The sequence below is a fragment of the Accipiter gentilis genome, chromosome Z (assembly GCF_929443795.1).
Source record: "Accipiter gentilis chromosome Z, bAccGen1.1, whole genome shotgun sequence".
Lineage (NCBI taxonomy): Eukaryota > Metazoa > Chordata > Aves > Accipitriformes > Accipitridae > Astur > Astur gentilis.
Window position 1 is genome coordinate 77629203 of NC_064919.1, and position 26290 is coordinate 77655492.

At 60.2% G+C, this 26290-nt stretch overlaps 1 protein-coding gene across 7 annotated transcripts in view; it reads right to left on the reverse strand.

The window, feature by feature from the left end:
• TLN1 (talin 1) overlaps positions 1–25468 on the reverse strand; it is a 36218-nt gene extending 10750 nt beyond the window's left edge. The window contains exons 1-43 of one of the 7 annotated variants that reach the window (XM_049794553.1): positions 25339–25468; positions 19215–19378; positions 16844–16941; positions 16479–16608; positions 16103–16255; positions 15655–15797; positions 15117–15244; positions 14557–14617; positions 14177–14281; positions 13682–13837; positions 13340–13441; positions 13039–13115; positions 12678–12858; positions 11867–11980; positions 11421–11529; positions 10714–10922; positions 10504–10602; positions 8334–8501; positions 7757–8051; positions 7493–7659; positions 7016–7144; positions 6571–6684; positions 6241–6354; positions 5947–6081; positions 5685–5813; positions 5473–5575; positions 5177–5385; positions 4963–5082; positions 4600–4797; positions 4122–4261; positions 3929–4022; positions 3687–3776; positions 3385–3507; positions 3059–3202; positions 2565–2726; positions 2338–2478; positions 1927–2108; positions 1444–1576; positions 1220–1321; positions 927–1097; positions 632–781; positions 407–508; positions 163–282 (exon numbers count right to left, since the gene is read on the reverse strand). In XM_049794553.1, coding sequence (XP_049650510.1) covers positions 163–282; positions 407–508; positions 632–781; positions 927–1097; positions 1220–1321; positions 1444–1576; positions 1927–2108; positions 2338–2478; positions 2565–2726; positions 3059–3202; positions 3385–3507; positions 3687–3776; positions 3929–4022; positions 4122–4261; positions 4600–4797; positions 4963–5082; positions 5177–5385; positions 5473–5575; positions 5685–5813; positions 5947–6081; positions 6241–6354; positions 6571–6684; positions 7016–7144; positions 7493–7659; positions 7757–8051; positions 8334–8501; positions 10504–10602; positions 10714–10922; positions 11421–11529; positions 11867–11980; positions 12678–12858; positions 13039–13115; positions 13340–13441; positions 13682–13837; positions 14177–14281; positions 14557–14617; positions 15117–15244; positions 15655–15797; positions 16103–16255; positions 16479–16608; positions 16844–16941; positions 19215–19344 — 5730 coding nt within the window. In that variant the 5' untranslated portion in view covers positions 19345–19378; positions 25339–25468. Of the gene's footprint in view, positions 1–162; positions 283–406; positions 509–631; positions 782–926; positions 1098–1219; positions 1322–1443; positions 1577–1926; positions 2109–2337; positions 2479–2564; positions 2727–3058; positions 3203–3384; positions 3508–3686; positions 3777–3928; positions 4023–4121; positions 4262–4599; positions 4798–4962; positions 5083–5176; positions 5386–5472; positions 5576–5684; positions 5814–5946; positions 6082–6240; positions 6355–6570; positions 6685–7015; positions 7145–7492; positions 7660–7756; positions 8052–8333; positions 8502–10503; positions 10603–10713; positions 10923–11420; positions 11530–11866; positions 11981–12677; positions 12859–13038; positions 13116–13339; positions 13442–13681; positions 13838–14176; positions 14282–14556; positions 14618–15116; positions 15245–15654; positions 15798–16102; positions 16256–16478; positions 16609–16843; positions 16942–19214; positions 19382–19512; positions 19682–25338 lie in introns of those variants that run through there. The other 6 variants (XM_049794552.1, XM_049794555.1, XM_049794548.1 and 3 more) reach the window with 6 other exon arrangements.
• Between the last annotated feature and the right edge of the window lie 822 nt (positions 25469–26290).

The window sequence follows — 26290 nt, forward strand, 5'->3', positions numbered from 1 at the left end:
AGGCTTTGATCCACGTTTCCACACCATGTCGTGGGGGAGGTATGAATGCTGCCGGCCCCCAGCTCTGATGGGAGGTTCGAGTGTCCCTGTCATCTGCTCTCACACCCCAGCAGATCCCGCTCTGCCCCACAGCACACTCCAGCACTCTCCCCACGCTCGTACCTCCTCGTTCTCAGCGGTGAGGGCAGCTGGTTTGGCCTCTTGCGCCAGCTGTCCGTAGTCATTGGTGAGCTGGTTGGCCAGTATGCCCAGCTCATCTGGGTTGGTGGTGGATTTGGTGACCTGCCGATGGAAGAAGAGCAGGAGTTGGAGTGGCCCCATGCCACGACGGGCAAGCAAGGAGGGCAGTTGCCTCGCCTGGGTGTCAGGCAACGCTTTCTGCAGTGACAGGCTCGCTTGCACCCACCATTTCCTGCACAGTCACTGCGATGGCCTTGGCTGTCTTCACCATCGTAGTCTGGTAGTCCACAAAGGTGCCCTCTGGCTCACCCATTGGCCCCTCGTCCAGCTGCAAGAGACCATCACGAGACTCTGGCTCCAGCCCCAGCCCAGAGACCTTGCAGGGTGTGACTCTGAGTTTTCCTCTCCCCCATCCTCAGCCCTGGCCAGGTCCACTCCATGCTCCACTCACCTGGTTGATGGCCTGGGTGATGGAGTCCACCATGCCCCCCACGACACCTGCAGCACTGGCTGCCTCGTTCAGGGTGGTGGTCAGGTCCTCCACTGCTTCCTTCATCATCTGCACGGCCTCCTCCAGAGCCTCCTGGGTGTGGGCAGCTTGCTGCAAGAACAAGCCAGAGTGAGGGAAGGCAGGCAGCAGCTCTCCTCCCGACAGGGATGCTGCACACTTAGCCCACCCACATGCACCACACCGTCACCCACACGTGAAAGGGAGCACGCCACTGACATGTGCACCTCCTGCTCACCTTGGGGTTCCCACCAGCCTCCTTGGCTGTGTACAGCATCTGCAAGGCGGACTCGGCCAGCGTTTTGGTCTGGTCCAGGAGGTTCATCTGCTGCTGGTGGTTGGGTGTTTTGGAGGCAGCGCCGATAGCCGCCATAATGAGTGGCTCAAAGTACTGAGCCATCTGGGACACCTAGGGAAAAGCAGAATCAGCACCAGCAGCTTCCAGCCCTGGCTGCTTGTGCCTTTCCTCCTGCCATGAGCTCCTGCACGGACACTGAGTGCCTCGTCAGCAGCTCCCCATCCCCATGTTACCTTGTGCCCCAGCTGCGAGGCCTCAGCCCGTGCTGCACTGGCCACGGGCTCAATCAGGTTGCTGATCTCCTGGACAGCCGTGATCATCTGGTTGTGCAAAGCCTGTTGCAAAGAGAGGGCATCGCATGAGGCTGCAGCAGGGCTGGGGTCGCCACGGGCTGCTGGGAGCCAGGGGGAAGGATGCCCATCCTGGTTAAGCTTGCAGCAGCACATCCCCGACCCACCTCCTGGGAGATATCTTCTCGGGGAGCCAGCTGCTGGCTGATGGCAGCAAGGGAGGCCTGGTCCACCTCCCGCATGCATTTGTTCAGGACCTCGATAGCCTCGTCACACTCCCGCTGTCCTGGAGCTTTGTCCCTGTGTGACAGAAGGATCAGCCCAGCGCTGGCAGTGCTACACCAACCCTTCGCCCCCAGCCTGGGCTAATGCCCGTGAGCGGCAGGACCCCTTTCCTGCGCTTTGGGACAACCCAGCGTCACAGACCCCAGGCATTCTGGCATGCATTCCCATCAACTCATGCCAGAGCTGGAGGAGCAGCTCCCATGCAGTACAAGAGGGATGGCATCTTCTGTCCCATCCCTTGCCTCCCCCTGGTGGCAGCAGCCAAGGAGATGATGAGCCAAAATGTCCCCACGGATGCTCGCTCAGAGCAGGGGTACCTGCCAGCAGGGACAGGGCCACAGTCAAGTGGGCAGGACTTGCCTCACCTCATGTTTGTGATCAGCTTCTTGATGGAGTCTGAGACGGTGCGAGAGTGGCCAGCCAGCACCGACCACTGTGGTGGGTCCTTGGGGTTGACGGCCAGAGAGCGGGCAGTCTGGATGAGGCCGGCAGAGCTCTCCAGCATGGTCTTGGCTGAAGAGACAATGGGCTCCATGGCTCTGCGACCCTGCACAGGAAGAGGCTGGGCTGGTGAGGCAAGCGACTGTGCAGGGGAAGTTACTCACTCACCCTGGAGCAGCCCCTTGAAGCCCAAGGCTTGCTGCCACCTCCCCATCACACCCCCGCAAGGCACCAGCCCAGCACTGGGACTCCCTCCCAAGCTCAGAGGGAGGCACAGCTCCTTCCCACCCTGTTACAGCCAGGCCACATCCCTCCCTGCCCCTGCGGCATCCCACCTCTGGGCTGATCTGGGCAGGAACGGTGGCAAACTCTGGGTTGGAGGCAAAGGCCGTCAGGTTATCCACAGCCTCTATGAGAGGGGCAGTGGCGGCACGGCACCGCTCCCGGTTCTCCTCGTTGAATTCGCCATCCAGGGCCTGGTGTGGAGAGACCAGAGCAGTTACCCAGCCCCCACCAGGCCCCAAATCCCATCCCCACCACGGTGCTCCAGGAGAGACCGCACCTTGATGGTCTTCACCAGGTTGGCCGTGCTGTTGGCCACCTCCTTGGCTGACTGGACGAATTGGCGCTTGGCCACAGGGTTGGCGGTCCGGGAGGAGGCCAGGCGGCACGTGTTGCACAGGGCTGAGGTGTGCTTTGCCACGATGGTGGCTGCAGACAGCACCTGCGGGGAAAAGCAGGGTGAGGCAGGATTCACCACGGCTCCCCATCCCCACAGCTCTCCCTTCGCGTCAGCCCCATGTGGGGCACCAGTGAGCACAGAGGTCCCCCTCGGAACTCAAGGAAGACTGCCAAGGTCCTGCACACCCATACAGCCCCCCAATGTGGACTGTCACCATTGCACCAAAGCTGCCAGCTGGTTCCCTGTTCAGCTGATGGGGCCTGATGAGACACTAGCCATAATCTTGGCCAACTTTTGGGACGCAGCTCTCGAGTAGCCTCACACCCCCTTTCATGCCAGAAAATACCTGTAATGGTGCCCCAACTCATACTCACCTGGGACTGGGTGCAGGCAGGATCCACCAGGTTCTGGCAGGCCATCTGGATAGCTTGGTTAGCTCTGGCAAACTGAGTGGGGTCCACCAAGCCCTGCTGTCCAGCCTGGCTATTGGGGTCCGAGACCCCCACGAGGTAGGCAGCCTAGGAACATGAGAGAGGCAGTGAGAGCTCATGCACAGGGGAAAGGCTCAGAGCAGGCACGGGCTGCAGAGGAGGCTGGCAGCACCATACCACGCGTCCAGGCTTTGAGGGGCAGGGGAGGGGTGTGTATGGCAACTACGCACAAGGGGTAGCGCTCAGAGCTGGAACCCAACATGTCTCACCTGGGCAGCTGCCTCCGTCAGGCCACAGAGAGCTTTGGAGGCGGCACTGATGGAGTCCCCGAACTCAGGCAGTTTGCTGTTCTTGGCGTTCTGGGAGATGCCAGCCATGGACTCGCCCAGCACCTGCAGGACACACCATGCACTGATTATGGAGACCACCTTCTGCTCCCATGGGGCTCCGAGGGTCAGACGGACCCTCGTGCTTCATCAACAGGGGAGGAACCACCTTCCCCTTTGCCCCCACATCCTTCCCAAACTCTCCCTGTCCTTCCCCAAACCTCCACTCCGGGCTCAGGGCTCACCTTGGAGTTCTCCATGACGCTGTCAAGGCAGTTGAAGTAGGACATGTCATTGACGGTCTGGGTGGGGTTCTCCAACAGCTCCTTCACCGTCTGCAGGGACACAGGTGTCACACCCAGGGGAAGGGTCCGCGCCCTCCACTTGCACCTCCTCTTTGCTCCCTCTTGCCCCTCGCGGTAGGGCGCAGCTCCCCCCCCAAGCCATCCAAGCCCTTCTGCTGCCTCATCAAGATGTGGCTTCTCACCTCCAGCTCCCGCAGGGCATTGTCGCACTCCTTCTGGCCTGGTGCCTGCTGGGTGCACATGGTGATCAGCTGGTTAATGCTGTCAGTCACAGCCCTGCCAGGGACAAGGGAGAAAGACCCACAGATCAACGCCAGCTCCACCACCCGGTCCCACCGCTACAGCAAACAGCTCACAGGGAGTGGTTCCTCCTACCGTGCCGCTGCTGCCAGCTGATTCTTGAGGTTGGGGGCTGCGGGGTCGGCAGAGAGCGCCTTTGCAGCCAGCAGCAGCTTGCTGGAGGACATGGAGATGCTCTTCAAGTTCGACACCACCTGCGCCTGGTCTTCTTTATTCTGCAAGGGGAGAAGAAGAGTTACCTGCAGCAGGCTTCCAAGGTCCACATCCATGCTGGGTCTTCTCTGGTGGTTTTTCGAGCTGAGACAGCTCCCTTCATCCAACTCTCCCGCCAACAGCAGCAATACGGCAGCAACGCTTGCTGAACTAACCCCAAGCCACTTTCCCCTTCTGCTGCTGCAGTTTTGCACAGCTGCAGACCCCACCTCACCCTCCGCATCGGCCACTGCCACCCTAACCACTGCTGCCCGGTCACCCCACCTGTGGTCAGCCACCTTCTCAGGCACCCCAAACCTGTCAAAGTACCCAGAATCCCCCAACAGGCATTTGCTCTCACTGGGGACTGGCTGGCCATCTCCACTCCTGCCTGCAGAAACTCATTGAAGTCCTGTCCAAATTTGCCAGAGGACTTGGCCAGGTCTTGAGGGGTGCCACGCGATGCCTGCACCAGCTCGTTGGCAGACTGGTTGAGTCCTGCGGCTGCCTGGTTAAGCTGGCTCTGCGCCTCCTGGAAGCTCTTGGTGCTGGGAGGGAACTGGAAGCAGGGAGACAGGTTAGGAGAGGCAGCAAGGAGGATGGAGATGGAGGATGAAGACCTGGCACATGCCTGGGGATATGCTACAGAGGAACCCGGTGCAGACAGACCGGCCTGCATCCCTGCAAGGCTCCTCCTTTCCCCTCCCGCCCCAGCTCAACTCACCGAATCCGCAAGCAGCCTCTTGCTGGCGTCTCCCACCATGCGGATGGCAGCGTCCACGTCTCGCTGCCCTGGCAGGCAGTTAACGCAGCGGCTCAGGGCCTGTGACACCGCCTTGGCCACCTGCAGAGAAGCAAAGAGCGGTCACCATCACCTGGCCACCCTCATGTCTTTCCTGCAGGTTAGGGGTGCACACTGAGGTACCCATCCTCCCCACCTGGGCCAGGCGCTGCTGGCTCTCTGGGTCACCGGGCTTGGCCACTGCTTTCCGCGCCTCCTCGATGAGGTTGTTGGCTTTATCCATGACATCACTAGCACACTCCAGCATAGCGCTCTGCGCCTGCGGATCAGGGGTGCTGGCCGCCACGCCACGGGCAGCCTGGCTGAGTGACCGCAGGGCCTGGGCCACTTCTCGGGCAGCAATCCCTGCGGGGGGACACAGAGGTCAGTGACTGCCGACCTCAGCCGACACAGCCCTCTCCCCTCTCCCAGCCACGGCGTGGAGGCCAGTACCTGTGTAGTTCTCATTGCCCTGGGCCACCTCTCCCAGGAGGTGAGCGATGGCGGAGCTGACGGCTTTTGTGCTGTTCCCCAGGTCCTGGGCACACTTCTCCATCTGCAGGGAGATGAGTGGGGACATGCTGGTGGTCTGCACCTTCTGGCAACTCCCCCTGCCCTGGCACCCACCCTGCATCACCCTGTGCTGCCCTTCCCCGCGTCCTCACCGTCTCTCCCGGCAGAGGCTTGAGCTTGCCATCACGGGCAGCTGCCTTGGCTTCCTGCAAGTCCCTCTCCAGGCTCTGCACCAGACCCAGCGCGGAGTCTATCTCCAGGGGTCCACACGCCTCCTGAGCCTGAGGTGGCGGAGAAGGGAAGGTGAGCGGGGCGACCACTGAGCCCACCCTGCTGCGGCAGAGACCACGACCTGCCACTGGGTCGTGCCCACTGCTCCAGGGTCCGGCTGCAGGATAGGACCCAGCCTCTCACCTTCTGGGCAGCTGTGCGGAGCTCAGCCAGAGCTGCGGCCAAGTTCTTGGCACACTGGCTGAGCTGCATCGCAGAGGCTTGGTCCGTGATAGTAGGGACAGTGGCCTTGGCTGCAGCTACCATCTTCCCACCAGGCTGCCGGGCCAAAAGGAAAAGCAGTGAGGAGGGGACAAACAGGCAGCATCTCTCCGCTGCCTACATGCGGCAGGTATCCCAGCATCTTAGGAGGGCCAGGCATGGTAGGAAAGCTGTAATGCCAGAGCTGGTGTAGGAGGCTCCGGGCAGCGTGGGTACCTGCAGGAAGTTCTGGCTGGCAGCAATGAGAGCCAGCTGGGCGCTGGGGCTGTCCGGCTGGGACTGGCTTCCTCGCACGCCCTGCACCAACATCGGGATCTGCTCTGCCACCACCTGCCAGAGAGGAGGATCACTGGAGAGGCTTGGCCGGGAGGAGACGAATCTAATCCAGGGCCAGTGACAGAAAGATCGGCTCCCGGGGGAGCTGCATGAGGACCTCAAGGTCCTGCCTGCCTGCTACAGCTGAGCATGGAACCCTGGTGTGGCTGATGGGAGAAGGGATGGGGAAAGGCGGCGCAGGAGAAGCCAGGATCAGGCCCAGACCCTTACCTTGCAGCTCTGCACAAGCTGCTGCTGCGCAGCAGGGTTCTTGTTGGAGGAGGCGGCGTGCTGTGCAGCGGCGATGGTCTGGGTGGCGGAGGCGGCGGCTTGCTTGGCTGCATGCTGGTGGGGAGAGGCATGGGTTAGCACCAGCAGCAGGGCAGCCTGCCCTGAGCCCCCCCACCATGAGCTCCCCCTAAACTCCTCTCATGCCTCTGCCTGCGACACCGGAGCTTCTCCAGCACCCTTGGTGTCCGGCATCCCAAAGTGACACAGTGTGCACAAGGGAAGGGAAGGGAGCAGTGGGAGGGGTTCTGCCAGATGCAGCACAGACACTGTACATGAAAAGGACTTTATCCCTCTGGAAAGTGCAGGGATGTGGGGGCTCCCAGCCCTGTCTTGTTCGCTGACCATGCCTGCTTGCCTTCTGTGGCCCCCTTGCCCGGCATCTCACCTCCAGCTTGTGCACAAGCTTCTTCTTGATGGCATTCTGGGCTGCGGCATTGGTCGCCATGCGGAGCCCCTCTGCTGCCTCACGCAGCCGCTGCTGCTGCTCCTCGCTGTCCGGGTGGGCTGCGGCTCCCTGGAGAAAGAGCAAACCCATCACACCTCGCAGGGACCACAGGGACCTTTGTAGTCCTGAAGCAGCAGCACCTGTGCTTTGGCCTGGCTGCCTGCGGTGCAGGGGAGATGCCCAAAGCCTCTCCGGGAGAGGGCAGCAGCAGAAGAGCTAGCAGCTCCTCTGCTGCCACCTACAGCACCAGCAGAAGCCCCACGCCATTGCACAGGTCCCCAGCTCAGCACAGGACCTTCCTCTGGGAACCCCTCCCGCGCACCCAAGGGCTGCTCGCCCCCTCCGCAGCATCAAGCCAACAGCGTTGGATGGGCCTGGGGGCCAAAGCAAGCGTCCATCCTCCCCCACACCACTGACCTTTGCAGCCTCCACCATCTTGGCAGTGGCATCGGCCAGAATCTTGGCTGCGCTCAGCAGCTTCCGTGAGTTCTCCAGGTCCGTCTCTCCCTCTGCGTCTGCTTTGATGGCGTTGACGAGGTCGGAGGTGGCCTGGGCCAGAATACGAGCCTGCCGCACCATTTCCCCTGGGACAGAAAGAGTGGCCTGTTAGCAAGTCCCACGGGTTCCCCAATACCTCCCCATTCACCGTGCACTACCCTGGGTGCCATCAGCTGCTCTCACCAGCATCGCCCATAGAGCTGAATATGTTCTCGGTGACGTTTAGGATGGTGTCGGTGGCCTGGTCGTAGCGCCCAATGGGCTGCCCACCCAAGGCGTGCTGCTTGATGTGCTGCAGCAGGTCGTTCAGGGCCTGGGTGACGGCCGTGGCTGCCACCCCCACCTGCTTGAGGAGCTGGTCATCGTTGGTCGCTGCTTTGGAGGCCTCCACGCAGCCCTCTGCCGACTTGGCCACCAACTTGCCAGCTTCGATCAGCTGCTCCTGGCAAACTGGGGAGCTGATTGTGGGAGCCACTACCTGGAGGGGAGGAGAAAGGCTGGGCAGCGAGCATGCTGGGCTCCTCGTAGGAGCTGTGCAGGGACAGCTGTTCCCAGCTTCTGCTCCTCCAAAGAGGATAGTCAGTGCTTGCGCACAGTGGCAGGGACCCCAGCCGAAGGCAGCCACGCTTCTGGCGCCAGACCCCTCGTGTCCCATCTGAGGACGTGTGGCCCTGGCACACGTACAACCCCACCGTGGAGCTGCCACCAGCCGGGTGATGCTTGCAGCCCCACCGAGGCAAGGGTTAACCTTGCTGCTTACCTTGGTGCAGGCCACCAGCTGCGAGGTGGAAAGGGCACACTGGGTGGCAGCAGCGATCACTTGTGTCTGCAGCGCCGCATCCTCTGTTTTCTGAGCCACGTTCTTGGCTTTGAGCACCAGCGCAGCAGCGGTGCTGGCCACCGCCTTCGCCAGTTGCATGAGCATGTCCTGCGGGGGGATGGAGAGGGTCAGCGTGGGAGCCACAGCAGTGGGAGCACCGGCAGCCGCCCGCAGGGCTCTCGTGAAATATTCAGCAGGGAAATGTGAGCTCTCGGGGGCCTTTCAACCACTCTGTCCCAGCACCGGCAGCACTGAACACCTGGAGTGGCTGGCAACACCTTGACCCCGTCGCTACTGTGTGCTACAGCCGGCGGCGAGGCTGTAATCTGGTCTTGAGCCGCAGCCTGCACCGCGGCACTGCCACGAACTCTGCCCAGAGCAGCCTGGGCAATGCTCAGCATCACCCCAACACCCACAACCTGCTCACTGCCCACTCCCCAGGCAACAATTCACACCAAGTCCCCGATTGTACCACAGAGACAACCTGCTGCAAGGCACCGCTGGCACTACCAAACAACAAAAAAAAATGACAAAACCCTCTGGCCAAATGGCAGGCACAAGCCGGCTGCAGTACAGATACACCGGCGGCAGCTGCCTGCACACAGGCTCACCCCACCAGCAAGAGGGGAGTGGGAGGTGCTGCCCACGCTGGTCACCTGTACTGCAGGCATGCCAGCTGTTTCCTAGCTCGTTAGTAATGCCCTACATCTCTGCTGTCATTCCCGGGGCTAAAAGAGAGGTATGACACAGCAACCAGCCTTCTCTCCCCCAGGGTCAGCAGGGAAGGCATGGGGCTGCCCTGCCAGCACGCAACCAGCAGCAACCAGCACACAGCAAACTGCTTTCCCGCAGGGTATCAGACTTGACGTCACACCGCAGCCTTCAGGATTAGCTCCTGTGGCATGCGGCCAGCGAAAACTGGCAGCACCCATACTAGACAGCAAATGCTTGGGGCAAAGACCTTGGCACACAGGGCAGCGCTCTCTGCCTGCTGTGCCTACGGTCCTCCTGCCGTGTGCGTGCTCACGGCGAGCAGCCCCACACCCCATGACAGCTAAGCCTCCAGCCACCAAGCCAGAAGTCTCACAGCGTCCCCTTGCCTCCTGCAAGCCAAGACTACTTCCACTGCAATCCACCACCTTTCCAGACAGGAGGAGAGACCAGAGAGTGCATGCACCCAGCTCCAGAGTCCTCAGACTCCTGCATATGAGCCCAAGGAGGGAAGTAGATACACTCGGGTCTGGCAGGTCTGAGGCAGAGCATCCCGCTGCATGTGTGCAAATTGTCTTGCAGATCCTAAATCCGCCCCTTGCTGCTGCCCTGTCCTGGCACTGCCACCTGGTCGAGCATGGCTTCCTGCCCCGGTGCTAGCTTTTCTGCTCCCCTTGGCTATCTGTCCAGGCTTTTTCTGCTTGTGTTGAGGCTGTGCAGCCACCATGAACAGAAACCCTGTCCTTCTTTTTTTGTTTTGGTCTATAGTACAGCTGGATCCTCCTCCCCAGCACAGTGTGCTACCTCCCTTATCATGGAAGGAGCCATTGCGGGAAAACAAGGCAGCTGGAAATCAGGTCAGCCCAAACAAACAACCCCACATGGCTCCAGCCACTCTGGGTCTCTGATAGGGGCAGACTGGCAGCTCCCACAGGCAGGAGCCAAGGCGCCTGCAAGGACAAACTCCCAAGGCAGTGCTCATTCAAGCGGCAACCCGAGTGCATAAACTTCTGATAGCCAACCACCAGAAAAGCAGATTTTTGACAAGCGCCCTTCTCCAAAGAGTTCAGATGATAATCTTGAGAGAAACATCCCTCATGGTGGAGAGGGCAGGGACCACCAGGCCATGCCTACAGTCCCCTTTTACCGTCTGTGGGTCAGAGGTAGGCAGGATCCAAGCACGCCGGCTTTCTGGGATCTACATGGGAATCCACAAGACAAGAGGCGTTATATCACAGCAGCTCTAGGCAGAGAGATAGGCAATGGCCTCTCCCCTCCCTCAGCAAAGTCACCACCAGGCACTGGCCAAGCTTTGGCTCGGAGCCCTCCTGTCAGGTCCTGTGCAAAGGCTGATGGTTTTAGGTAGTGTGCATCCCCGGTTGCCACCGGGTACACTCACCTGGAACCGGGGGTCGGTGTCGCTCTCCCCGATCTGCTGCAGCAGCTCCCCGCTGGTCTGGCCCACGAGGCCAGCAGCCTGCAGGAGATTCTGGCGAGGCTGCAAGGAATGAGGTAAAATCAACACTGGGCTTGTGAGCAAGCCCTAAAACACAGTGGTTCCCCTTGGCTTCCACCCTCCCCTTGGCCCCACAGCCTCTCCTGCCCCCACCTCAGCGCTGGCAGGTTGTGCTGTTTTCAGCAGGTCCGAGACAGCGCTCGCCAGGTTCTTGGCTGCCTGCAGAAGCTGCCGCCCATTCCCTCCCTCATCTTCCATCAGCGCAGCCAGCAGCTTCACACCCTTAGACATCTCCGTCAGGTTGGAAGAGATGGTGGTGACGGCACAGCCCACGGCAGTGTAGTCTGTGTCCGCTGGATCCCCTGCACAGGGAGGACGTGAGTCAAGATGGGATGCATTTCAAGTGATGCTTGAAGAGCATCCCTGTGCCTGTCACTGATGTGGTTGTCCTTCCTGGGAGGGGAGGGAGAGACCCTTTGGCTCCTCAGCCTGAAATGTTGTCACATTAGCTGAGTTTGGGCAGGGGACCCTGGGGAAAGAAAACTGCACCGTGCCACGGCTGTGCCCAGAGCTATGGCAGGGACTGGACAACACGCTCCTGGTCCAGAGGATGGCTGGTCAGCCAAGGACTGGAAGGACTGGGCTGGGCACAGGCAGGGGTCTAAAGGCAGGGCAAGCTGTTGGGGCACAGCCAGCTCTACAGGCATATTAGCAGCAGTTCGGGCTGATTTAGCTCTAGCTGGGGCAGGCTGGCTCCTCCAGTCTCTGAGGAAGGGCAGGAGCCGTGACCTTCAGCCAGACAAGAAAGACCAAGCCTTCTCCAGAGATGGGGCATGCCTCTTCTCCGACCCTCCACATACCTGCTGTGAGGTTGACCACCGAGGCTGTGCCAGCAGTGATAGCATCCACTTGGGAGTGGATCTCATGCTTTGACTCGTCCATCTTGTTTTTGCGCCAAGCTTTGGATGCCTGAAATGGGGAGAACAGGGTCAGGAGATTGTCGTGGAGGTGGTGGGTAGCTGCACCCATGCTTACACAGAGAGATGAAGGGAAGAGGAGACACAGAAGAGGGAAGGAAGAGCTGTGCCCACCCAGAACTCCCCAGCCCATCCTGACCAAGCAACATGACCAAGTATCCCCTCCACTCCTGCCCCCCAGAGTGGGATACAACCTCACCTCTTTGCAGGCAGCAGATATTCCCAGGAGCTGCTGAAATCTTTCCTGGGAATGTGGCCAGTCTCACCCAGCCCAGCCGACAACCTCCAGCAAGGTCCCCCCCAGCACCCTGCCTTCACCCAGCACTCACAGCATCCTGCCCGAGGGGCGGCAAGGTCTCGAAGTCGTCCAGTGTGGCCTGAGCTGCGTGCACAGCCTGCATGCTGGAGTTGATGGTGCCAGTAAGGGCTTGCTGGGCTGAAGTCTGCAACACAGAGACAGACTGAAGTACACCAGAGGCTCGAAATCTAGGCTTAAACGTTTGGCTCATATGCCCCGCTACAACATGGTATAATGTGCTGTTGATGCCAGTGCTCTAGGTAGGTGTCTCCATAAAGGGGGGTGCATCTAGCAAAAAGGGGGTCTCTCCTCTGCACCTCCCACTGGAAAATGCCCCGTCCCACCACGGGTACAAGTGGGTCTCACAGTTAACCAGCTCTCAGGGAGTGGGGAGCAGATGCAGTGGGACCCCACAAGGCTTTTGCAGCAAGCCCCACAGCAGGCTGAGCAGGGCCAAAGAAAACAGCCTTCTCATGGCTTTTTCCAACCACTTCTCCAGCTGCAGAGGACATGGGGGGCCCTGAAGCTAGGCACAGGGCTCTGCTGCAAGCCACAGCACTGGTGGGGCTGGCCAGGCACAGCAGCTTGGGGCAGCTCAACCTGAAGGAGAGGCTGCAGCTGCCAGCCAGGGGAAGACACCAGGGTGTAGCTCAAATTTGCAGAGCCGGTACAGGAGGGCACCAGCTCAGCCAGGCCAGCAAGCACACAAGGCCAGCGGCACAGAGACCCTGCTCTTCACAGCAAGCTGACGCCTGGCCATGGACCCAAACGGGCAGGTTTACACAAGCCAGATAAGCACCTTTCAGAGTTTGTGCCCTACGGTGCGCACAGGGAGAACTTACCAGGGGAGGCATGTGCCCTCGGTGCATCTGGCCACTGGTGATTTGCAGTTGAGGCTGCGGCATTGTGCCCACCTGGAAGTTTTCTGGCCCTCCAGCACCTGTCCGCATGATGGCTGGCAAGGCCACTGAGCCCAGCTCTGCCTTGCCTACACGGTTAAACTGCTGCTGCAGGACAGTTGACCTGAAAAGGGGGGAAATACCAGGTCAAGGGATGCCCACAGCCCCAGCACCAAGATCTGTGGGAGTGCTGCCACCAAAGGACTGGCAGCTCTTCCTTCAGACACACTGTGCTGCAAGCTTGGCTGGAGCCTGCTCTCCATTCAACTCCTGCTTGGCAGCTAATTGCTGCTGGAAGACTTACTTCTTTGGAGACACGGAGTCTTCCAGCATGGTGGACTCCTCATCCCCCTCCAGTCCAAAATGGTCTTTGCTCTTTTTCTGCAGAGGGAAAGAGAAAACGTGTCAGCCAGCACATACCTCCCAGCCTTCCCCTCCTCCTGCTGCCAGGTACTGTACCAGGGCCACAGGGTCCCCCTACCCGATCTCCAGCTCCCCCAGCAGCACCGTGTGCCAATGGCTGTCTGGAGGCAGCTGGAAGGGGCACCCTGCACCCCTCTCTGGAGAGGAGTTGATTATCAGTGCCCTTCTCAGCACAGCCTCACCTTTTTGAGGATGATATCGATGTAGCCGGCAATCAGCTGGGCAATCTGCTCCCCCTCAGTCGTCTGTACCGAGTAGTAACCATCCTGGTAATCTCCAAAATCCTGCAATGGCAGGGTACAGGGTAGCACTGGAGCAGGGCACTGGCGGCCATCCTGAGCCCCTCTGGTATGCGCTAAGCGCCCAAGCGCCAGCCTCCAACACAAGAGCCAGGAGAGGCACCAGAGGAGGGCAAGGCTGTCCCACCGCAGGGCAATACCCAAGAGATGCGTTGGCGTGAGAGCAGCCCCCCACGGGGGGGCTCCCCGCTGGGGAGGGGGTGGAGGGCCAGTGTTGGTCCCTACCAGGGTGAAGCTCTTGGGTGAGGCTGCCCAACGCTTGATGTTGGTCAGGCTCCACTCCTGAATAACTTCCTTGGTCTTCTCATCCACGCGCATCACACACTCCTTGGTGATCCCCAGCAGCCGCGGCACCAGCTTGTTCTTCCCCTTCATCTTCTCCTGTGGGCCGAAATAGAAGGCTTGTGGGCTATCTCTGGGGCAGATCCATCCAGGCAGAGACCTTTGAGACATGCTGTGGCTACCAAACACTCCCAAAGCCACACTTTCTGGTGGTGACAACCATGACATGGGGCTTGAAAATGAGAAAAAGCGTGAAGCAAGGAGTGGGAAGGCACTGCACAGGGAAAGGCAAGAAGAAGAGGTGGACAGTGGAGACACAGGGAAAACTGGAGCAACATGGGTTGAGGGCTAGCAGCTGGAGACACGACAGATGGAGGGATGCTGGAGAAGAGTAATTTTGGTCAGTGAGACGTTTGACCAGGGGGGCTGCTGCTCTACCTTGACCAAGAAGAAGGAGACACCGTAGGTCTTGAGGGAACGGGCAAGTTTCACATAGCGAACTTTGGCCTCAATCTCACTCATGTTCCCACAGTTCTTGTGGGCCTGCAACAGCAAAGACAGAACATCATGCTAGCTTCACAGCCACCATTGCCCTGTCACAGCCTCTCCAGGCTCTCCCCACCCCACCGACACCTCCTCCCCCTGCTACAGCTCATCGCCCTCTGACCTCTCAGAGGCTGCCTTGTCTGCCCACCTACAGGTTCCTGCTCCTGTTTCTCACCTGCCAAGCTGCTACGTGTTGCCTTCAGGCAAAAGCAGCCTCAACCTTTGGCAAGGAGGAACAAGAAGCCCAGGTCTCAACACCCCCCTGCACGTACCATGAAGATCTTGCGCTCCCCTTTCTGCTTGATGTACTCCTTCGGCAGGAAATCCTTGAGTCTGCCAAGAGACAGCCAAGACAGCTGTTAGCAGCAGAGCCTGAAGCCAGCGTTTCTCTTCAACTATGAAGAGGCCAAACCCAGAGCCTCTGACAAACCCCAGCCAGGGCACAGACTGGGAGTTTTTGGGAGCAGGAAGCATGGAAGTGGTTGCTGCAGTAACAAAAGCTGTCCAAGGAGCTGCTAAGAGCAGGCTGGAGGTGCTGAGGATGCAGCCCCTCCTGCAGCATTAGGGGAGGCCATGTGCTGGGCTGGGGTGTCCCCCCCCCATCAGAGCTGGATGCATGTCCCTGGTGGGTGCCAGAGAGAACAGGATGGGGGGCTGGCACGCCTCGCAGCCTGCATGGACCTCCACGCCTGGGCACTGTGCTGCAGGGAGGAGAAGGGTCACACCAGAGGCAACTGCACCCCGGGAGCCCTGTGTGCCGGCACAGTGCTGGGGGCTGCCAAGCTCCTTGAGCCACCTCGAGACAAGCTCAGGGGGTCCCAGGGACACTCACTCCAGAAAGCCCGGCTTGTGCTTCTGCTCGTTGTGCGGCCCGAACTGGATCTGGCACTGGTAGCCGGCAAACTCGCAGGCTTTGTCAAAGGAGACAGGGTGGGAACCGTTCAGGATGTCATCGCGAGCCTGAGTGGGAAAAGAAGACACCACCGTGGGCTGGGCAGCCACACAACCCTGCCACCACTCCCCTTGACACTGAGCCGGACCTGTTTTCCAGGCTTAAAAGAAGCGGCCCTGAAAAAGAGTAGGATCTAGGACCAGGCTGTCCCCCACAAGGACCATCACCAAGCCTGGGAGAGGAACAATGGCAGGACTTCAGGATGGCTCCTGCCAGACAGAGGAGACACAGGATCCCCTGGGGAGCTCTGGATTATGCAGAGGGCAGGACTGGGATTGCCAGCATTGGCTCTTATCCAGGAGATAACTGGGCATCCTGAAGTGCCCTCCATGGTGGCTCCTGGTCAAAACCCTTAACCACCAGGCCTGGCAGGGGGCTGGCACGGGGCAGTGGAGCCAGGTGCTCCAGGGAGCTGTACCTGCACGTAGAGCAGGTTGAGCTGCACAGGATCTCGTGAGTCCACGTTCTGGTCAGAGTAGAAGAACTTGCGCCGCAGCAGCAGCGTTTCATTGTCGTCGATGCCTTGCTCGCGCAGGGTCCGGCCATGGTCCAGCCAATTCACTGCAGGCAATGCCAGGGCATGAGCAGGGACGGGCACCCAGGCAGGGCTGGTCCCAGCCCTGGGGCTGCTCAAGTGGAGTGAGAAACGGATGTCCATCTGGTGCATCCCAGCTCTCGTGCCTCTGCCCTGGGCCTCCAGGCAGGAGAGAATCCAGGGAGCGTGGACACATATACCCTTGTCACAGTGCTCTCCACTGTCGCCTCTGCTCCCCTGTGCCAGCTCTTCCCCTTGCAGGGGGCCCGGCTCCCCTCCCTGCTGCCCTTGGCATGGGCTGACCCCTTCCCCAGCGCATGCAGGCACCTACACTCGTCATCTGTGTGCAACTTCTGCTTGAGCTTCTCCATCTTCTTCTCATCTCGCAGCAGGGTCTTGTCCTTCTTGAGGGTGCCAGTAACCTCCTCCTTCTTCTCTTCCATAATCTCCCGAACAAGTGAGTACTCATCATAGTTGGTGATGCCTGCAGGAGCGCAGAGGACCAAGCTCAGCACATCACTGCCAAATATAGAGCCTGGAGTGACGCAGGGATGCAGTCTCCCCTCCCCAGCATCATGCACCCCTCAGCCATCCCCGTTGCCAGGCCATCCACTGCAGAGCTGCTGCCACTCCCGTGGTACCCCCCACAAGATGCTGTCCACTCTCCCCACCTCCCTTCTTCCCCCGTTGCTGCCCCTTCCTCTCACCAATCCGGGCACAGATTGTCATGAGCATGTCTGTGACGGTTTTGGAGTCATCCACCATCACTGTTTTCACTGTCCCATCCAGCATGCGGATTTTCAGGGGCCGCTGCTTCTTCTTGTACTCCATGGTGTCCTGTGGGCACAGTGGACCACAGCTCCTAGCAGCGGCCCTGGCGCAGAGCACCCACATCCCACCACCATGCCACCCGCTCCCATCTCCCTGATGCAATTGTCGGGGGGACATGGGGTGCTGCAGGGCACGATGCAAGGCAGCAGGGCAGGCACCCACACCAGCTCGACCCTGCAGGCACATCCAACCATGGAGCCAAGGCGGGTACCAGCTGGAACGAGGTGGGATAGATGCTTACCCCATTGCGAAGCATGTAGTAGTCCAGAGCCTTTCCAGCCTCCAGCCAGATCCCTTTCTTTGGGTCTTCATCCGAGAGGAACAGCCCAAAATCATTGGCTGAAAAACACAGGAAGTCTCTGCCAGGGTAATCCTGAGCAGGACAGGGCGACCACGATGCCAGCCTGTGCCCAGGGATGTGCCTCAGTGCAGCCCAGCACACAAGGCGCAGCAGTACCACGAATGCTGGAGCCTAAAGCTAATGAGTGGGCAACAAAGCTGGCAAGCAAGCTTTGAGGTACGTGTTTTACCATAGTTATCTACCAAAAAAATCATCTGAAGCATGCCTATGCAATGCTGATCTTGGAACTGACAGTCACAACAGAAGGAAGAGCTTGGAGTTGTGGTTGACAGCTCTCTGAAATCTTTGGTGCAACATGCAGTAGCAGCCAAAACAAGGTACTAAAATGCTGGGCATCACCAGGAAGGGTGCTGGGAACTGGTCTATAAAACCTAGCCACATTCACACTTCGAGTACTCCATGGTGGTGTGGTCTGCACCTCCCCAGAAGGATGTAGCAGAGTTTGAAAAGATGTAGAGAGGGTAAACTTAAATGATAAAGCCTTAAAAGGCTTTAAAAGAGGCATTAAAAGACATGGGACTTCTCTGTTTGGGGAGGAGGAGGCTGAAGGAGGATGGGATCAAGTCTTACAAGGTCTTAGAAGTGGCAAATAAGCACTGTTCACCAAATCCTGCTCTCTCAGGACTGGGGTACCCGGCGAAAGTGCTGCTGCTGGAGCCCAGGCAGTGGCACCCCAGCTTAGAGCCCCAAGGATAGCCCTGTTTTCCTGCTGCAAGAGGCCAGGACCACACCTGGCTTTGCCCTGGGAAAGGTCCTTCTCCACCTTTGCAACAACCCTGCGCCGCAGGCTGTCTTGGCTGACTATGTTTATAACGCGTCATCGCATTGGCAGCTCTCTGCGGGGAAGGACAAATTCCTGAGCCGCCCTGCTCCTGCTTGGCTAACACTGCCGTTAAGATCCTACTAAACAGGGAGCAGAAAAATCACAGAGGCTTGCCATTTTATTTAAAAAAAAAAAAAAGAAAGGAAAAAAGAAGCTATTTTCAAAGCAAATCCCAAGAGGATAACTCTAAAGCACTGAAAACCGAGCAGCTTGCCCCAGATCCATAGCTTGGGCGGGGAGAGGCACTTCCTGAGACAGAGCAAGAGCAGAGCTGGAAACCTACACCGAAGCTCCCCCAGCCCAAAGGTGACAAAAAGCCAGGGCAGCTCAAAAAGCTACCCCCGAGTGCCACTGGGTAAGGAGAGCAAAGAGAAACAAAAGCTGCAAAGAACTGATAGGAAAAGAAGAGCTGTGAGCAGCTGAAAAGGAACTCAGGAATAAGCAGTTCCCTTTAAGGCTTTCCCCTCGCCTTTTTTTTTTTTTTTTTTTTTTTTTATAAGCAGGCTGGCTCATGTCCAGGAGCAGGAAATGCAATGCTCCTTCCAACACTGCTACAGCCCCGCATCCACACAAACATCCAGTCCCTCTCCGAAACCGAAAGCCACGGTCTGCCAGACTGCTGGCCAGGCGGGCACGCGCAAGAAGGCATTTCCTTTCCTCCTCGAGGAATTTGCTGCTCCCAGATGTCTCCGCGCTCCCCCTCCTCTTCCCACGACTCCTGACCTCCTGCTGCCTCTCCCCTGTGGCACAGCTGCTTTCAGGGGCAGCAGGGACCCAGGAGAGCCCACAAGTCAATGTCCCGGAGCTCCAGCCCCCCCATCCATGCCGAGGACAGGCCACGTCCGCATGGGTGTGAGTCACATCATGAGCTTGTGAGCCATAAGCTTAAATTTAAGCCTGGCAGCAGCACGGAGATATTAGAGCTGAGAAAGCTTAGCAAGGTAACAGAGCACCAGCACAGGCCTGGCAGAGCTTCTGGCAGGGGAAAGACCCGATGGAGTACTATATATCCCCCAGGAAAGGAAAAATTATCTCATGTATGGTTTATTAGGGCTCCCTACAACCTCTGCAACTGTTTAAACCCACCTAGTCCTGGCTAGTGGTGATGCATGCAAGTAGGAGAGAGGTGCAGAGACAGAAAGGGCAGCAGGCTCAAAGAGCTTGAGTTCTTTTACTTCCAAATGTGTTTTCCTACCCCCCCAAACCCGCAAGTTCCTTCTGGGGTGCCGAGGAGGGAGACAGAGGAGCTCTGCCCCTCACCTCAACTGGGCAGGAGGACTTGGACCTTGCTTCTCCCACCCCCCCCCACCACTGCTTTGGGAAAGCCCAGATGGGCACAGAGACACGAGAGGAAAGGGAGACCGATGAAATGCCAGGACCTCAGCTGGGGTGGCCCTGTCATGGCAGCCAGCCCCACAGTAGACTTACGCTGTCCCATCTGGGCCTCAGGCACCCGCTCGCGGATCATCCGGCAGGCGTCGTACACCATGGTGGAAGGCTCGAACTGCATCGTCTTGACAACATTGCCGATGCTGATCTTCAGCGAGAGGGCGACCATGGTGGCGGCTGGGCTGTCCCCACTGCTGCGTCACCTGCTGGAGGAGACACACGGGTTAGCTCTGACTGCTGGCCCCTCTGGTGTCCTTCCTCCTCCTCCTCCCCTCTGGCAGTGTCTCTGCTCTCCGAAAGCCAGGACCCAGCTTCTAGAGGCAAGCAAGAGCTTCACCTCACACTGGCGAGCCCGCGAGGGGGTCCCACTTTCCAGACCTGTGCTGACCCTAGGGTCTCCAGCCAGCGTTGGGACCCTTGCCTCTCTGTCCCAAGGTCCCAAAGCCGATTTTGCTCGCCTGCAGGAGCGACAGTGGCTGGTACCCAGCAGAGATGCTGTCAGTGAGGAGGAAGTGAGCACACAGACACACGCGAGATAAGCTGGGAGAACGTGATGGAAGGGGTTATAATTAAGCCTCCCATGACACAGAAGCCACAAGAGGAAAACCAAGCTTTGACTCGGAGCTGGCAGAGCCCTGCCCCGGCTATCGCGGCCCCCCACATCACCAGCAGACAACACTGAGCTGGCAGCCTGAGGACAGAGGGACCCAGAGGGACGGAAAAGCCCGGAGCTGCTCGGGGAGGCAAGATAAGGGCACCAGGCACCAAGCTTGGCTGTTAAAAATAATTACCTGGGGAAAGCACCACTCCCACCGAGTGCGAGCTCAGAGATCAGGGTCTATGGCAGCAGCTGCTGCACAAACCCAGGGCCGGGGAATCTGTGCACAGGATGATGCGCAGGAGGGCAAGGGACCAGCCACTGCAGGTCTCACTGCAAGAGTGCACGAGAGCTGCACCATGCCGCGTGAAACACGCCCCAAGCCGGGCCCAGCTTGAAGGATCAGCTTCAAGCTTTAAGGATTGCACAGATCAGCTTCAGAGCAAGCACCCCTCAACAAGGCTCCAGAACACCAGGCTTAATAACAACTAATTAGAACCACAATATTCTTATAGCAGAGTAAAATCATAAAGAAATAACAGAAGTAAAAGGAGGTTGTAAATAAGCCCCCTGCTTGCCTGACACAGCCTGTAGGGCTTGTAAGAGCCCTTTCCCTCGGGTATACGCACTGTGCAGCAGCTTTCAGTGCATTCCTAGGTTGCCACATGCCTCAGGGTCCCTGCGCCGGGTCCTTTGCCCTGCCTCGCTGTTCCCTGCCCTTCTCAGCATTCCCAGTCCCCAGCCAGCCCCAACCCGATGCTCTCCAGCAGTGACATGCCTTTTCCTCTCCCTGAGAGCCTGCTGATGGGGAGGGAATCCCCTGCTCTGCATCGACCCAGGCTGCCTTGTCCTTAAACCCCAGCTGGTGGGAGGACACAAGAGCACCAGTGGCATGCACCACATCTGCTTGTTCTCTCTTAGATTGATTTTTCTCCTACCAGCTCTCCTATTATGGCTGTCAGGGAAAGGTTACTGGCCACGTGCATCCTCAGCCTGGCCCGGGAAGGTTCCTGGGCCAAGACTTGCTGGCAGCCTCCCTCGCACTGCAGCAGCTCACAGCGAGCCTGTGCACCCCTGCCTGGCGCTGCCAGCTCTGGTCCCCCGTGGAAGGGGGTACGCTGGGGCAGGCTGCTCCCAACCACGGACCTGAGCAGGCTACGCGCAGGACCTACAACGGATAAAAAGCTCCTGCATCCAGTTTTGGCCAGGAGTAAGTCAGAAGGCAGGGGTCCTGCTCCTGCAGAGCCATAAAGCCATGCTGGTGGTGTGGGGTGGGAGGCAGGGACAGAGGAGCATGCCGCCTCCACCAGCACATGGAGCAGCTCCAGCTCTGCATTCCTGAGCCGTTCGGCAATGTTTCTGCGGAGGCCCGCGGCCCCCACTGGCTCTGCTGATGAGGAATGAAACACATTTCGGGTCCAGAGCAAGGGAGCCCGGCGGCAGTGGGAAGGAGGTGGCAGAGGTGCCCGCCTGTGCCACTGCCATCTACCCAGAAGCACCAGCAAAGCTGTGGAGCTGAAGGGACAAGCAAAACCCTGCTGTGGAAAGGGCTTTCTGAATATTTCCTACACAGGGCGGGCTGCTGCGGTCACCAGGCCATCTTCTCTCTATCTAAAAATATTCTTGAGTTGAACATAAAGCTGCTTTCCCTCCCTCTGCAGGAAAAGGAGAACATGCCACTGCCAGGACAAGGTCAGAGGCCATGGAGGAAGAGAAGGGGAAGACGGCAGACGGCAGAGAGGAACCGAGAGGAGCCAGGCCATGCCTGGCCATTTCCGCAGCCGCCTCCTGCCCTCCTAAAGCCACGCAGAATCAGGCGCTGCGTGGAGGCACCCCTTAGCATACCCTACACAGGGGCCACCACGTTTTACAAGACACCGCAGGAGGGTAACTGCTCAAGCCTTCCCACTCCCGAGCTCTTACAAAAACGACAAAGCTCGGCAGGGAAGGTGCCCACCACATCAAGGAAATCCTCAGAGGAAAGGGAGATGGTTCATTTTTAATTTCCATATTCTACAGAAACAGTTCAGGCTCCAGCAGCTGAACTGTGCTGACATCAAAGCAGAAATGCTCTCTGCTGCATGAGCAGTACACCTCCTCAAACCCTTGAGAGATTTGTCAGCAAATGTGGAAATTAATCACATGGGGTTTGCAAATCTGCTGCCTCCTGCAAGGGCGCCAACGCAGGGTTCAGCCCCTGTGGACCTCTCCCCTCCACAGAGAAGGTACCACGCAGGGAAGGAAAAGCCAGGGTAGACATAATGGATGAGACAGCATGGGAGTCAAGCGCTGCAAACCAGAAAATATAGGAAAAGGACAGCGAAATTCAAGCTGTCCTTCTGCAAAGCAAAAAAACCCAAACAAACCAAGTCTCAATGAACACAGACCACATTTCTGTGCTGGCTCACCTCCAGAGCAAGCAAACCCGTTCTCAATCGGTTGTTGGTATGCAAAGGCAGATATGACACTGGAGCGGCAAGCCATCCAGCCGGCAGCCAGATTAACACACTTCTGCATTTTATAGCAAGATGTGTGCAACCTTTTGAGCCATAAGCACACTCATGAGCTGATCCCGAAATGGGGGATGGGGCGGGGAGATTCTTGATGGGGTCCCTCTCCCCTAGAAGCCATCCCAGTTGCCTCCATCTCACCCTGCACTAGGTGAGCAAAACCATCCCGGTGGTGGAGGTCTCCGGGCTCTGCTTAAAGGCAGGGGCAGCACAGGCAGGGATGGTCGTGGGCAGGCAGCGCGGCGCCGGCCCAAGGAACCACCGCATCATTGCCGGGACCACTGAGAGCGAGTTTTCCGTCACGTGATGTAACTGCTATATTTGTATCGGCCAGGTTTAGCACTGCAAGAATGGTTACAGAGGGTTTATATCTTAAAAAATAAACCCAACCAAAACAGCCAAAATTCAACAGCAGCCTGCTGGCGCACTCACAGCTCGTTTCCAGAACAAGCTGCAAACCTTCAGATGCAACAACTTTGCCATTTTTAACATGCTCTTTCTAAGGGAGACTCCGGATGAGGTTTGGGTTTCTTGTGGTTTTGTGTGTGGTTTTTTTTTATGGCAATGCCAAATTTCACTTGGGAAAGGCCCCACTCTGGACCACCCCTGGATTGGGAAATTGCTGCAGGAAGCTTTATCAGCTGCAAACCGCCCCCACTGCCAGGGTTTTCCACAGGCACAGGGCTGCTGGCCCAGCCAGCACGCGGCCGGCACAGCCAGGCAGGTACCAGGCCACCACAAAACCTGCCAGCGGTGGCTTTGCCGGCACATCAGTGTCTGCACAACAGCACAATGAACAGGGTCAAAAATTAACCTGCTGAGAAGCCAGACCAGGCTCTGGCTGGGTTCCCCACTATGGGACCAGTATACACAGCCGCGGCAGGCACTGGGGGCACAGTCCCATGCCAATGGGAAGGCTGAGCTGGTGGTCCTGGCTAGTGACGGCGCTGCACACCGCTGAGCCCCTTCAGCCTGGTTCCTCTTTCCCAGCCGCACGTCCACGTCAGATGGGAAGATGGTTTCTTTCAGCCGAGGCTGAGCTTGCCTCCCAGGGAGCGCGAGCGGCCGACCAGGCCAGCCCCAGCCCCACGGCACCTCGGTGACCACTCGGCTGTCACCCACGGCTGGGGTGGGAGCATCCTCTCGCCCTCGCAGGGAGGGCAGCCCCGCTCGGTGTGGGAAACGGGCAGGGGGCACGGCAGCGGGGCTGGAGGGTCACAGCCGCAGCCTGCCCGCCTGCGTGCTCACCCACGCCAAGGTGAAGCAGCTCCGGCCATTAACTGCCAGCGTCTCCCACATCCCCAGGCCTGTCTCCTCCTGCTGCGACTCCCCTGCCCTCCAAAGGGAGGGGGCATGGAATGTGGCACCCCCAAGGCAGGCACAGGGGCAAGAAAGGGCAGGACTCCATCTGCAGCCCCTCCTGGACCCTTAGTGAGCCGGGCCTCTGGCACAGCACTCCAAAAGCAGCGCTCGGGGTGCAGTGGGTGCTCTCATGGCCTCTGGAGACCACCGGGTGCCCCATCCCGGGCACCCACGCTTGCCACGGCAAGTGACTCGCCTGCAGCCGTCCAGGAAGAAAGGGGAAAGTGAGAGGGAAGCGTGGCGGGGTTTCATGGGGCATTTCTCTGCCTGGCAGTCGGCAGAGCTCAGCTCCAGAACGGAGCACACCCCGCAGGTCCCTGTTCCCCCTCCCTCAAGGTTTCCCACTCCCTTTCCCCAAATCTGCCAGGATGTGCCACTTTGGGCTGCAGCAAACTCCCGCCGCTGCCGTTGGGTGAGCAAGCAGCGTGCTCGGCCGGTGCTCACCACACACCATCACCTCATGCTTTAGCACTTGTGGGGTTTCACACCGTGGTCTGCAGAGGGTGGGGTGGGGGCTCGGACCTTTTACCAGGCAACCCGCAGGTTTTAGCAAAGCTAAAGATCCCAAAAATATGTCCCCTCCCCTTCTCAGCAGCGAGGCTTAGGGAGAGAGAAGGGAGTAAACAATTATTGCTACCAAATATGGGTCTAACAGCCAGCGATGAAGCCACGGCAGAAGCATGTAGACATCCTGCCGGCAGATTCAAAGGGCCGGGGAGCTCGCAGGGGCACGGGCAGGATCCGGCAGGAATCGGGGCAGGGAACGGGAGTTTCCCTCGCCCGGTTAGCTGCTCCAGCCCGGGCACGGTGGGGAGCCAGGTTTTTCCCCGGCGGGGTTCAGTCCTGCCCCACAGCACCCACCCCAGACATATGTGTCCCACCCCATTGCCCTGTCCCAGTTTGGGGTGGGGGTGGGGGGAACCGACCGGTTGTCCATCCCAGGATGATCGGCGGAAGCTGCCGGAATGACCTTCCCCGGCTGCGGCGGGGCCATGGGGAACGTGTCCGCCGGCGTCCCCACCCAAAACCGCGCCGCGGGCCAGAGACACCCTTCCCACTCGCTTCCCCAACCCCCCCCCCACTGTGTACAGGCAGGGTGGGCAGGAAAGGGAGCGTGTCCGTCCACCGCCCCGGCTGGAGGGCCTGTGGCCGCAGACAGCCAGGCCTCTCCCGTTACCGGTCCCGGGGCGGGGTGGCGAGGCGGGGATGCCATCCCGGTCCTGGGGAGCAGAGTCTGCGGGCTGAGGCCTGTGACCGTGGTGGCTATTTTGGGGCAGGGCAAGGAAAGGGCCGGGATTAACGGGGCCGGGCCCGGCCCGGCCGGGACTGTTCCTGCTACTCCGGTGGGGGTCGGTGCTCGGGAGCCGTCGGCCCCGGGGTGGGGGGAGCGCCCCAAAACCAGGGCAAAGCGTGACCGGGCCCCGGAAGCCCCTGGGTCACCGCTGGCAGGGGGAGAAGCCCCGGTGGGAGCAAGGAGGCCCCGGTAACCGGGACGCTACTCCTCCCCCCCCCCCCCCCCCCCGCCCCGTCCCCGGTAAGCGGAGGCGGGGGGGGGGGGGTCCCTTCCCCCGGGACATCCGTTTCCGGTAGCCCCCCGGGAGCCAAGGCGCTGCCTGTTACCGGGCCTCCGTACCCCGCCCCGCCCCCCTCACCCGGTTACCGGGCCCCCGTGTCTCCCTCCCCGTTCCCGTACCTGTGCGCGGGCAGGAGCAGCGCAGCGGCCCCGCCGAGGCTGTACGGAGCGGAGCGGAGCGGGACGGCACCGCCCGCTTCCCGCCCCGCCGCCTCCCGCCGCGCATGCGCTTGGGTACGGGGCGCCGCCGGGCGGCTCGGCTCGGCTCGGCACGGTACCCCGGGACTGCGCTCCCTCCCGCCACGATTCCCCCCCCCCGCCGGCATCCCGGCCCCACGTCATGCTGCTCGGTACCCGCGCAGCCCGGCCCTGCGCCCCGGGGCTGGGCATGGCTCAGCGCCCGCACCCCGGGGCCGTGCTCCTGCCCGCTGCTCGTACCCTCGGGCCTAGCGCCCGGCCCGGCGCACCACCGGGTCCCGTAGGTCCCGGGCGCTCCCGGTGTTCCCCCTCCCCCCCCACCCCCCGGTCACGGTCGCCGCCGTCGCGCGCTCCCGCCGCCCATGAGCCACCGGCCAATGGGCGCAGGCGCCGTCGCGTCAGCCCCGGTAGGGGCGGGGCCGCCGAGCGCGCGGGATCTGCTGGGAGGCGGGTGGCGTCACTGCTGGCGCCCTGGAAGTGGCGGGACCGGTCGGCCTCGCGCTGACGTGAGGGGCGGGGCGGGGCGGAGCGCGGCGGAGAGGGGCGGGGCGGAGCGGAGAGGGGCGGGGCGGGATGGGGGGGACCGGGGGGACCGGGGGATTCGCGAGGGCTGGGGGCCCCCCCCCCCGATGCAGGGACCGCCGCGGCCGGAGGGGGGCTCTGCGGGCCAGGTGAGCCGCCCGGCCCCGGGGCGGCCCGGCGCTGTCAGCCCGGCGGTGTGCAGCGCCCCTTGCTCCCCGCGAGGGTCTCTGCCCTGTCAAGCCTGGGGCTGTGCTGCCCCGTCCCCGCAGGCACGGCCGCGCCTCGGGCTGTGGTCGTATGTGCGTGGGACGACAAGGCGGCGTCGCGCCGCGCTCGCCCGGTTGGGGCCGTG